The sequence below is a fragment of the Oncorhynchus masou genome, chromosome 33, assembly GCF_036934945.1.
Source record: "Oncorhynchus masou masou isolate Uvic2021 chromosome 33, UVic_Omas_1.1, whole genome shotgun sequence".
Classification (NCBI taxonomy): domain Eukaryota; kingdom Metazoa; phylum Chordata; class Actinopteri; order Salmoniformes; family Salmonidae; genus Oncorhynchus; species Oncorhynchus masou.
In genome coordinates, this window is record NC_088244.1 from 21,585,265 (window position 1) to 21,598,116 (window position 12,852).

At 50.2% G+C, this 12,852-nt stretch overlaps 1 protein-coding gene across 1 annotated transcript in view; it reads right to left on the reverse strand.

Annotated features, from left to right (window-relative positions):
- Positions 1-274: 274 nt before the first annotated feature.
- LOC135528001 (death-inducer obliterator 1-like) overlaps positions 275-12,852 on the reverse strand; it is a 40,134-nt gene continuing 27,556 nt past the window's right edge. Inside the window, 10 exon segments of the mRNA XM_064956747.1 lie at positions 275-8,800; positions 9,100-9,295; positions 9,400-9,489; positions 9,661-9,814; positions 10,596-11,029; positions 11,032-11,348; positions 11,592-11,745; positions 11,953-12,057; positions 12,280-12,396; positions 12,609-12,768. Of these exon segments, the coding sequence (XP_064812819.1) occupies positions 708-8,800; positions 9,100-9,295; positions 9,400-9,489; positions 9,661-9,814; positions 10,596-11,029; positions 11,032-11,348; positions 11,592-11,745; positions 11,953-12,057; positions 12,280-12,396; positions 12,609-12,768 (9,820 nt within the window). The 3' untranslated portion in view covers positions 275-707.

Below are 12,852 nucleotides of genomic sequence, written 5' to 3' on the forward strand. Positions count from 1 at the left end.
TGAATTAAACTACAGCACAGAGCTGAGTGGATAAACTCATAACTGAGAAAGTGCTTTCACTGTGGGCCTGAGTTTAGGTTAATAATGCCCCAAGGCTTGACCAAAGATAATATGGCAGGACCTTTTGATTATGCATAGGCTTCAAAATAATTCTAATATTCAAACAATTTGCATTGCAAGCAAAACTCAAACATATGCATACTTAAATTATTAGGCAAAATGTCTATCAGACAAAGCTGATAATTGATTGTGGTTCAAATTAAATGCAAGTATGATCATTCCTTTACTGTTTTTATTGGCCTCGGTTCAACAAATTAAAACAGAGTAAAAAAAAAAGAAGGTTTATTCTAAAACATAATTATCATGAGATGATCCAACATGAAGGCTTTTTCTAATCAGCGAATAGATGACAGCAGTATGGCTCAATAGGTTTGGACTTATAAATAAAAAAAAGACCAAAAAATATCCATAAACACAATGTACATATCTATTATGTTTGACTTGACATGAGTTTTAATCTGGAAATTCTGAAAAGCACATAATTTGTACAATTTTAAAACTAAATTGAATGAAACAAGGTACGTTCAGTCATGACATTCAAAAAGTTAAGGGTGTTTTATGATGTAGTGAAAACGACTACGTAGTACATTATGAACTGAACCAACTTCAAACTTTGTCCATGCATTTCTGTTAACAGTTGTCTCCAGTCAAACAGGCCCTTTGCTGTCCTGGGGCGTGTCTACTGGGGGCGTGTCTACCGGGGGCGTGTCTACCTGGGGCGTGTCTACCTGGGGCGTTTCTGTTAATTCAACCGTTTTACCCTTTCCCTCCATTTGTTCTTCTTTCTTTCCACTTCCATCCTTTAAAATGTCTCGGTCATGGTCTTTTGAGAGTGAACGGTTGTGCAGACTAACACCTCTGTTTGCCTCTCCTTCTCTGCTTGTGGCTCTGCCAATGTCTCTGTCCTTTTCTGTGGGTGTCTTTTTCTTTTCATCTACCTCCTCTCTGGGCCTGTCTACTTCACTCCCTCTAACCCTTTCTCTCTCCATACTCACAAGCCTACCTGTCCCCCTGTCCCCCTGTCTTCCATGACTGCCACCACGCTCTCTCCCACTGTCCTCAGGCAACTGCCTCCCCTGGGACAAGCAGAGCGCTGTGCCCTGGAAGTTAACCTTATCTCGGGGGTTAACACCACGGCCACGTTCTTCAGAGTTGTTTTCTCTGTCTCCATAGTTTCTAATTTCACAGTCTTCTATGGGTAGGCTTGTTCTCCTCGTATCAGGCGAGTGACTGTTCCGGAACTGGTCTTCTCTAAAAGCATCCGGGCTGTTGTTCGGCAAACTCATGAGACCCTCCGGGGGAGTGGGGAGTAAACCTCCTTTAGGCCTCAACGGTCTTACCACTAGCCGTGGACCGTCAAACCGTGGCTGCCCCCCATTGTCTGGGAAATACCCTCGAGATGAGCCTCTGGGCTGGTTGAACCTCGAGGGACGAGGACCCCTGGGGCCATGGAAACCAGGACTTTGTATACCCCTTGATCCTCCAAAATGATTTGTTGTTGTGAAGTGATCTCCTCTTATGTCTGGACTTCTCATGTCTGGATCTGGGGCTCGCATTTCTTGACCCATGTCTAGCCCTGGACCCCTCGTGTCAGGCCCTGGATCTCTCATGTTTGGCCCTCTCCTTTCACCCAACATGTCTGGCCCTGGGCCTCTCCTATCAAGACTAATATCTGACCCTCTCCTATTCCCCCTAATGTCTGGCCCTGGACCTCTCATGTCTGGCCCTGACCATCTCCCATCACCCCTTGAGTCTGGCCCTGGCCATCTCCCATCACCCCTTGTGTCTGGCCCTGTACTCTCATGCCACATGTCTGATCCTGCACCGCTCATGTCTGGCCCTGACCATCTCCTATCACCCCTCATATCTGGCCCTCTCATGTCAGACCCCGGCCCTCTCCTATCACCTCTCATATCTGGCCCTCTACTCTCTTCCCACATGTCTGGTCCTGCACCGCTCATGTCTGGCCCTGGACCCCTCATGTTTGGTGAAGACCCTCTCCTATCATCCCACATGTCTGGCCCTCTCCTATCACCCCTCATATCTGGCCCTCTCCTATCACCCCTTGTGTCTGGCCCTAGACCCTGCCCTCTGATGTTGGGCTCTTGCTCTCTCGTGTCTGGTCCTGGACCCCTCATGTCTGTCACTGGCGCTCTCCTATCACCCCTTGTTTCAGGCCCTGTGACTTCCATTTCTGGCCCTGACCCTCTCCTAACCACCCTCTTGTCTGGCCCTGGATCTCTCATGTTTGGCCCTCTCCTACCACTCCTTGTGTCTGGCCATAGACCTGGCCATCCCATGTCTGGCCCTGTATCTCTCATGTCTGGACCTGTCCCTCTCCTATCACCCCTTGTGTCTGGCCCTCTGATGTCTGGCTCTTGATCTCTCGTGTCTGGTCTTGGACCCCAAATGTCTGGCTCTGGCCCACTCCTATCACCCCTTGTGCCTGGCCCTGGCCCTCTCATGTCTGGCTCTAGACTCCTCAAGTCTGGCCCTTGCCCTCTCCTATCACCCCTTGTGTCTGGCCCTAGACCTGGTTCTCTGATGTCTGGCTCTTGGTCTCTTGTGTCTGGTCCTGGACCCCTCATGTCTGGCCCTGGCCCTCTCCTATCACTCCTTGTGTCTGGCCCTGACCTTCTCATGTCTGGCCCTAGACCTCTCAAGTCTTTCCCTGGCCCTCTCCTATCACCCCTTGTTTCGGGCCATGTCCCTCTCATGTCTGGACCTATCCCTCTCCTATCACCCCTTGTGTCTGGCCCTAGACCTGGTTCTCTGATGTCTGGCTCTTGATCTCTCATGTCTGGTCCTGGACCCCTCATCTCTGACCCTGGCCCTCTCCTATCACCCCTTGTGTCTGGCCCTGGCACTCTCATGTCTGGCCCTAGACCCCTCATGTCTGGCCCTGGCCCTCTCCGATTACCCCTCATGTCTAGCCCTGGCCCTCTCCTGTCACCCCTTGTATCTGGCCCTAGACCTGGTCCTTTGATATCTGGCTCTGGACCCCTCATGCCTGGCCCTGGTCCTCTCCTATCAACCCTCATGTCTGGCCCTCTCCTATCACCCCAAATGTCTGGCCCTGGACCCCGCATGTCTGGCCCTGGCCCTCTCCTATAACCCCATGTGTCTGGCCCTCTCATGTCTGGCTCTGTAGTTCTCATGTCTGGCTCTGGAGTTCTCATGCCTGACCCTGGATCTCTCATGTCTGGTCCTGGATCTCTCATGTCTGGCCCTGGACCCTGCATGTCTGGCCCTGGACCCTGCATGTCTGGTCCTGGATCTCTCATGTCTGGCCCTGGACCCTGCATGTCTGGCCCTGGACCCTGCATGTCTGGCCCTGGACCCTGCATGTCTGGCCCTGGACCCTGCATGTCTGGCCCTGGATCTCTTCTATCACCCCTCATATCTGTCCTTGGGCCTCTGATGTCTGGCCCTCTCCTATCACCCCTTGTGTCTGGCCCTAGACCTGGCCCTCTGATGTCTGGCCCAGGACCCCTCAAGTCCTGCCCTGGCCATCTCCTGTCACCCCTTGTGTCTCGCCCTAGACCTGGCCCTCTCATGTCTGGCCCTTGATCTGTCATGTCTGGCCGTCTCCTTTCACCCCTTGTGTCTGGCCCTGGATCTCTCATGTCTGGCCCTCTCCTATCACCCCTCATGTTTGACCCTTGCCCTCTCCTATCACCCCTCACGTCTGGCCCTGGACCCCTCATGTCTGGCCCTAGAACCCTCATGTCTGGCCCTGGACCTCCCCTATCACCCCTCATGTCTGGCCCTGGACCCCTCATGTCTAGCCCTGGACCTCTCCTCTCACCCCTTGTGTCTGGCCCTCTGATGTTTGGCCCTGGATCTCTCATGTCTGGCCCTAGAACCCTCATGTCTGGCCCTGGACCCCTCATGTCTGGCCCTGGACCTCTCCTATCACCCCTTGTGTCTGGCCCTGGATCCCTCATGTCTGGCCCTGGACCCCTCATATCTGGCCCTATCCCATCACCCCTCATGTCTGGCCCTGGCCCTCTCCCATCACCCCTCATGTCTGGCCCTGGCCCTCTCCCATCAACCCTCATGTCTGGCCCTGGATCTCTCCCATCACCCCTCATGTCCGGCCCTGGACCCATCCCATCACCCCTCATGTCTGGCCCGGACCCTCTCCCATCACCCCTCATGTCTGGCCCTGGACCTCTCCCATCACCCCTCATGTCTGGCCCTGGACCTCTCCCATCACCCCTCATGTCTGGCCCTGGACCTCTCCTATCACCCCTCATGTCTGGCCCTGGACCTCTCCCATCACCCCTCATGTCTGGCCCTGGACCTCTCCCATCACCCCTCATGTCTGGCCCTGGACCTCTCCTTTCACCCCTCATGTCTGGCCCTGGACCTCTCCTATCACCTCTCATGTCTGGCTCTAGACTCCTCAAGTCTGGCCCTTGCCCTCTCCTATCACCCCTTGTGTCTGGCACTAGACCTGGCCCTCTGATGTTTGGCCCTGAATCTCTCATGTCTGGCCCTCTCCTATCACCCCTCATGTCTGGCTCTGGCCTTCTATCACCCCTCGTGTCCGGCCCTTGTCCCATCATATCTGGCCCTCTCCTATCATCCCTCATGTCTGGCCCTGGTCCTCTCCTATCACCTCTCATGTCTGGCCCTGGTCCTCTCCTATCACCCCTCATGTCAGGCCCTGGTCCCATCATATCTGAACCTCTGATGTCTGACCCTGGGTTTCTCCTTTCCTCCCCAATATCAGGATCTCTCCTCTCTAAACTGCTGGACCGCTCCCCCTTGTTGTTTGGAGAGGCCATGTGGGGAGGACCTTGTGAGGGTATCTGGGGTTCTATCAGAATTTCTGATGGGCTCTGTATACTGTGCTCCCTTGGTGTTACCAGCGAGGCATGAGCAGGTCTTACCACTCCCTGTCGACCATCGAAACGGAACCGTGGTTGCCCCCCTGGGAAGTGCCCTGGATATGAGCCTCTGGGCTGGTTGAACCTCGAGGGACGAGGACCCCTGGGGCGGAAACCAGGACGATGTACTCCCCTTTGATCCTCAAAATGTCCTCTTTGAACAGGTGAGATCATCCTTGGACTGCTGAAATGAGTCGATGTTGGTCTCTGTCCTCCAAAGTTAGCTGTTGGTGTGAAGTGGTCCATTCTCATGTCTGGACTTCTTATATCTGGATCTGGGTCTGGCATTTCAGGAGCTGTCATGTCTGGTCCTGGACCTCTTCCATCATCCCATATGTCTGGCCCACCCCTCATGTCGGGCTCTGGCCCTCTCCTATCACCCCTCATGTCGGGCTCTGGCCCTCTCCTATCACCCCTCATGTTGGGCTCTGGCCCTCTCCTATCACCCCTCATGTCGGGCTCTGGCCCTCTTCTATCACCCCTCATATTGGGCTCTGGCCCTCTCCTATCCCCCCTCATATCGGGCTCTGGCCCTCTCCTATCCCCCCTCATGTCTGGCCCTGGCTCTCGCATGTCTGGCCCTAGACCTCGCATGATTGGCCCTGGACACCCCATATCTGGCCCTGAACCTTGCATGTCTGGCCCTGGACCCCTTCTATCATCCCACATGTCTGGCCCTCTCCTATCACCCCTCATGTCTGGCCCTGGACTCCTTCTAGCATCCCACATGTCTGGCCCTCTCCTATCACCCCTCATGTCTGGCCTTGGCCCTTTAATGTCTGGCCCTGGACCCCTTCTATCATCCCACATGTCTGGCACTGGCCCCCTCATGTCTGGCCCAGGTTCTATCATATCTGGACTTCTAATGTCTGGGCCTTGGTGTCTTCGTCCCTCCCTCATATCGGGATCTCTCCTCTCTAAACTGCTGGACCGCTCACCGTGGTTGCCTGGAGAGGCCATGTGGGGATGACCTTGTGAGGAAAACTGGTTCTCTCTCATAATGTCTGATGGGCTCTGTGCAATGTGTTGCTCCTTTATCTCTGGTTGAATAGGCTCACCTCCATTGTCATGATTCTGGTTGGTGCCTCTTTGTTTTCCGAGCAGCTCTAGAGGTCTTACTACTAGCGGATTATGTGGACCATCAAACCGGGACCGTGGTGGCATCCACCTTGAGGTACGAGGACCCCTGGGGCGGAAACCAGGACAAGGTGCTCCCCGCTGATCCTTAAAATTTCCTCTTGGAACAGATGAGGGGATCCTTGGATTATTAAAATGGGGCGATGGTGATCTCTTTCCTCCAAAGTAAGTTGTTGGTGAGAAGTGGTCCTCTCTCATATCTGGACTTCTCATATCTGGTTCTGGACCTCTGATATTTGGACTTGGATGCATCATTTGTGGCCCGCTCCTTTCACCCCTCATGTCTGGTTCTGGATCTGGACCTCTGATATTTGGACTTGGATGCCTCATTTGCGGCCCTCTCCTTTCACCCCTCATGCTTGGCCCGGGTCCCATAATATCAGGCCCTTGGTTTCTCCTTCCCTCCCTCATATCAGGATCTCTCCTCTCTAAACTGCTGGACCGCTCACCCTGGTTATTTGGAGAGGCCATGTGGGGAGGACCTTGTGAGGAAAACTGTTTTTCTCTCATAATGTCTGATGGGCTCTGTACACTACATTGCTCTAGTAGTTCCAATTGAGAGGGCCTATCCCTATTGTCTTGAAGCTGGATGTTGGGGCCTTGCTCGTTGTTGGGCCCTTTTGATGGTGATCCCAGCAAGCTTTGAGAAGGTTGTTGATCCGCAGGCTTCTGGGGAGTGGGATTCTCATGGGGCATTTGAAGGCCTGTGTCCTCAATCTCTCCCTGTGGTGGACCTCCTGAATCACAACGATCACCCAGTGGTTCATCAATGTCCTGTCTTTCAAGAGGGGGCTGAGGTGAGTCATTAGCCTCCATGACCAGTGCTGGCGTTGGACTTGTAGGACCCATGTCTTCAGGAGCCTCTGGGCCCTTTAAGTCATCCCACACTGGAGGAGAAGTCTCCCTTTGACCCTTTGAGAGTCCCCTAGAGCAAGAATCTTGTTTTTGTCTTGGTGAAGATGGGGATCTTCTATGGCTACCAGAGCTGCGTCGAGAAGTACGCTCTTTATGAGGGATATGGCGGCCTGGGCGCTCAGAGTGGTGACGACCTCTGTGATATGGTCGGCTCCTCTCACCCCGCCTGTGTCTTTCCCTTCGCCTATCAGAGTGTCCAGGGGACCGGTGGCCAGATCTACGAGGAGGGCTTTCTTGGCGGTCCCTGACTTTACGGTCCCGTCTTTTCGGTGAGTGAGTATCTGGTTGGCTGCTACGCTTACGCCTCCTATCAGGAGTGTCATTGCGTGATGCACCACGACACGAGCTAGACACTGAGGAGTCACGAGAACGCTCAGAACGCCTTGCTGAATCTGATCGAGTTGAGGTTTTCACCTTTTCTTTTCCATTTGTGTCTTTCAGCTCATCAAAGATAGTGTCATCCTCTGGGTCGTAAGCTACATCAGAGTCCTGGATCTCACCAGCTTCAGGATCTGAATTGTCTGTTGCCTGAATACTTTCCTTTTTAATCTCTTTAACCCGCTTTGGTGATGCATTGGGCATTTCCACATTTCTTGACACTGAAAGAGGTACAGTCTTGGTCTCTCTCTTAATCTCCTGTTTTATTGGTACTTCTGTTTCCTCCGTTTTCAAAATACCTTTCAAAGCTCTTTGATTGACTGAAGGATTTGCCTCAGACTGCTCTCCTTCACTCTGCTGTGTTTGTAAATGAGACAGCCCAGATTTAGTAGGGGGAGACATCAAGGCATCGGAAACAGAGAAATGGGCCATGAACATGCCCACTGCCTCTCTCTGCTGACGCAGTGCCTCCTCCTGCTCCTTCAGCTGCCGTTTCTGCTCCTCAATCTGCCTGTTGAGATCCTCAAGCATTCGCTGTTGTTCAGTCAGAGTAGCGGCTGACACAATCACAGCACCAGTAATGGGGCGGCTCAGAGGGGCTGGGGCTGGACTGGGATCTGGGAATGGGTCTTGTACTGGAGCTGGGACTGGGGTAGGAGCTGGAGCTGAAGTTGGAGCTTTCCCTACACTGACCCCATCATTGTGCATATCCTCAAAGATAGTCTCATCCTCAGGGTCGTAAGCCACGTCGTCGTCATCTGCACACGTGGCCTGAGTGGCAGCATTCGCCTCAAACATTTTATCTATATTAATTGGGGCAACCCTTCCATAGCCCATTGCTGGATCATACTCCTCCTCCGGGTCATATGGTCGATCATATTCATTTTCCTCCTCCTCAATCTCTTTGACTTTGGATTTCTGCCCGTACTGCTGTACTATCGGATCTACCATTGGGGGAGGGGGCAAAGTGGTTGGAAGGGGCACTGCTGCAACTGCTGGGACTGTATGAGAGTCCTTCCCAAACAGTGACTTCAGGATGGTCTGCAGGGGAGTGGTGGATGTGCTAGTGATGGGGGGTGGGGCAGAAGCAGGGAGAGCAGCTCTGATGGAGGACAGAAGTGATGGAATAGTCAGTGAGCCAGAGGAGGAGGAGTCTGATGGGGATCCAGTGGAAGGAGGGGAACCAGGAGGGGTGGACATGATGGGCATCGCTGGGTCGTAGGGCAGGAATTCCTCCGTCCTAGGGTCAGACCCATACAGCGTAGGGGGTCTCGGGAGGCCAGTATCTCTGGAGTCTTTGGATATGTGGATCTTGGCTCTCTTCTCTTCAACCTCTTGTGGCAAGCTTCCCACACGTTTGGGTTTCTGGCAAATAACCAGTCCCAAAAGAAGATTGGGGCGATTCTTCTCAAAGCCTGTTAAATAAACAGGGAGTAGGGAGATTAGTTTCGATTTATAAAAAAAAAATAGCATCAAAAAATATATGCCAGCATTCAAATGTCAGTGTGGCATCTGTGTAGCCTTCTACATACATAATAATAATAATATATCCCATTTAGCAGACGCTTTTGTCCAAAGCGACTTACAAGTCGGCTGGGGCCACTACTTTTACATATGGGTGGTCCCAGCAGGAATCGAACCCACGACGCTTGGCGTTGCAAGCGCCATGCTCTACCGACTGAGCCACACAGGACCCATGTTGGCCTTTTCTTACCTGATCCTTCGAAGGGTTGGAGTTTGGAAGGAATGGACTCCTTCGCACTGAGTGGGATGAGGTAGATGTCTTTAATGCTGCGGCTGTTGTTGGCCACCACCCCGAAGCGCCGTCTGCTGCTGAAGTAGGAGAACAGAGACACATAGGCCACTTCCTCCTCCTCTGTCGCTGGGTGGAACCGGATCACACACAGCTCCTGTGGACCAATAATAATAATCTCTCATCATTGAGACAGGGTCTGTGTATGTGTTTCTATCTAAATTGTATAGTTTCTTTCATAATGACATAGGGAGGGCTTGCCTTTGTAACAGAGGTCTTCACTCTCCCGATGTAATCCCACACAGTTTGAGGCATGATTCTTCCACCAAGCTGTATGGTATCAGGCAGATCCTAAACAAAATAAATGTTTTGTTAATATCCATATAGACCAAACTGCTAAGTTGTTTATGAAAGGTATTGACTTAAATGTTCACAAATAAACAAATCTAAAGACATCTGACAATGCTCTCCTATTTTTTTTCTTGCGGTCATGGTAGCAAAGTTATATGTTATATTCATTACCTCTTTGAGATATTCAGAAGGCCCGGAGACCAGATAGCCCTTGGTGACGAACTTGGCCACGCTGATCATGTTGAGGAAGCCCTTCCACACTACTTCCTGCTTGGCCAGGAACTGGGTTGTCTCCCCATCTTGAGGGGAGTGGGAGTTCACAGCCCTGCAAACACATCATCACAATAAGAGTCCATTACTGCCCATTTACTCAACTGTAAATCAAATATAACTCATGCACAGAGGAAGAAACAAGAGTTATATTCTGACTGAAATGAACATGCACTATGTGAGGGAAATTACAAGATTATGTTATAATACTGTCATTGCATCAAATGGTTGTTTTATGCAACAGAAGAGGGTTCTTATAACTATTGCGTCTGTGTGAACTGAAAGTCGGCCTCTGGGGGGCTTAATACTGAAAGAAGATTTACGATGCTTTGGGTGATAAACCTAACAAGACCACATTCCATAGCATGGGTTAATGTTTCTGTTGGTACCAGGGAAAGATGGCTCGAGGCCAGACCATGGTTTCTACACAATGAGAACAGTCTTTACAGCAGATCTTTGATACAAATCTTAACCTTGTGACCCATTCCACACATCTGTTGTTTGTCATGTGGACTAAAAGGGGTGGATCTTTGCTATAAAAGTTATTTGTATCCTTTGTGTCGGGGCTCTCAATTAATCACCTGAGGGTGATTCGTCGAGCAGCCATCATTATTGCAGAGCACTCAACCGATACACTTTATATGTCTGTGTTGTATTGACCTGCTCCCTTATTAATAATTGAATAAAGATTTAGTTTAAGTATAACTCTGACTTGTGTGATAAGTTTGTCTCACCTAATTTGATAGTAAAGAAATTAACCACCACAACTAATTATCATAAAACTCATTCTTATCAAGGATCACTTGTAGTGACGGTGGCAAGCTGAGAGAAGATACCTTGAAGAGGATGAAGAGGATCCTGAAGAACCATAGAACGATGAGGAGGATGGCTTCATCAGGATAGATTTGGGTAATGCAGGCATTGGTGGAAGGGATGGGGGTGGTGGCAAGGGCATGAATGTCTTGCTCAGAGTAACACTCTGTTTCGCTGGGACATAAGAGACTTGTGGAGGTGGGACTTTAGACATGGCGACAGTTGCCATGGCAGGAGTGCGGTTGCCAGCGGTGTGGGGGTCACCAGACATAACAGCAGAACGGTTGCCAGCAGTGCGAGGATCACGCCTTGTAATGGTTACCGTAGAAACAGCCGGAATCATGACTGGGGTATACATTCTGGACGGTGTCTTGGCTTTGCGGGTTTCCAGAATGGGGGAGGCGGGAGAATCCATGACAGGGGAGGCAGGGGATTCCAAAATGGGGGAGGCAGGAGATTCCATTGGTGGAGAAGCGGGAGATTCCATTGTGGGTGAAGCGGGGATTCCATGATGGTTAAGACAGAGTCATCCTCCATTAGGGGGGAGGCAGGGGAACCCATGGTGGGGGAGTCGGGGGGTGCAAGGAGGGGTGATTCATCTCCTGCTGGAGTTCTCCATCCTCTCTCCTCTGTTCTGGGATCTGTTCTGGCATACATCCAGGGTGGCCGAGACGGCCTGTCTTTCCATTCGTCTGGATTTGTGGAGGATGACGATGACCCAGAGAGTTTAGACTTCTTGGGTACAGGCTCCTCCTCACCCTCAACTGTTATCTGACCTGAAGGGCAGAAACAGATACCAACCCACACAAAACACTGGTTAGCAGCATCAGTACACTCAACACCATAGAAGTTCAGTAAATCATTCATTTGACGTTGGGAGTGATTGTGGTTTATATCAACAATGTTGCCCTTCACTAAAATAGTTTGATACAGTGCAGAAGGCCAACATGATATTATGGTTTTCGTTGGATGTTGTTGTAGTGTGTACACTGTCATTTTACTTCATATTTTTTATTTACCTGTGCAGATCTTGCACTTGAGGTCAAACAGGTGAGCTCTGTGCTCGGCAGTTGTGTCTTTCAGCATGCAGCTGAGGATGTCTGGGACTGAGCTGTTCTGGCTCGACTGGTTAGGTCTGGCCTTAGGGGCAGCAGGGAGAGTGCTCTTCTGTTCCTGAGAAAAGAGGATCATGTCACACATTTATTAAAACGTTACACACAGATGCACACTCAGATACAGACACACTGACATGCTCATCTAAAAGGTATGCTACATTTGAAGATGAACTGATCACATATTGAAGGCAATATAATTTCCTAGATATTTTATTGCAATAGTATGAGTAGACAACACATGTTATATAATACATGTTGTACATACCATGTGTCTACTTGGCCTAAAGGGAAGACTAGGTAGATCAACCTTTACTGGCTCAGGCGCTGGATTTGGCAGCACACATGTGGCTTTGGGACCAGACTCCCGGACCTGCAAGACACACAGACAACATCTCAATCAACTGGTAAAGTTTTGGATAATAAATATAGTTCTCAGTGAAGAATTATGGTGAATTTTATATGTTATTATTTGTCGTTTTTTGTATTTTAGTATCGTGCACGACATTAAAACTCGAATGGTATTCTTTAGTTTATTATTATTATAGGTTTTTGGCTTAGATTATGTTTCTGCATAGGCTATATTATACTGTACCTCTGGAGTGTCTTTTTTGTTCGGCTCTGAGACCTTTGTAGCCTGCATGTCCCGCTGGCTCATCCTGGCCAGTCTGAAGGGACTGACCTCACCACGGATGACGTTGTAGAACAAACCCTGAAGACCCACCCAAATAAGAGACAATCAATGAAGCATACTACCACATGGTGAACTACAAGTCTAGTTTGTCAGACGGGGGCACATTTGTTACATTGAATATTTGTTTTCATAACTTTTTGAATGAAATGCTGTATAGCAGAGAATTATATATGTGGATTTATTTTGTATGACAAGGCACATGTGATTTCTTTTGCTGTCTATAGACCAACCTTATTTTTGGGGTCTTTAAGGTTGAACATGATGGTTCGGTACTTGTTCATGTACTTGCTATCTGTATTGTTAAATATGTTAAACATCTCCGTCTCGATGCTGGTGACCAGCTTCGCCACTTCACTCTCAGACTTCTCCAAATCGTCACAGTCGCACACCCTTATAAAATCAAAATGCAATTAGTCATCTTTTAATAACATTTTTGCCCTACATTCAAAAGAGAGCTCAAGCAATGCATGTGTC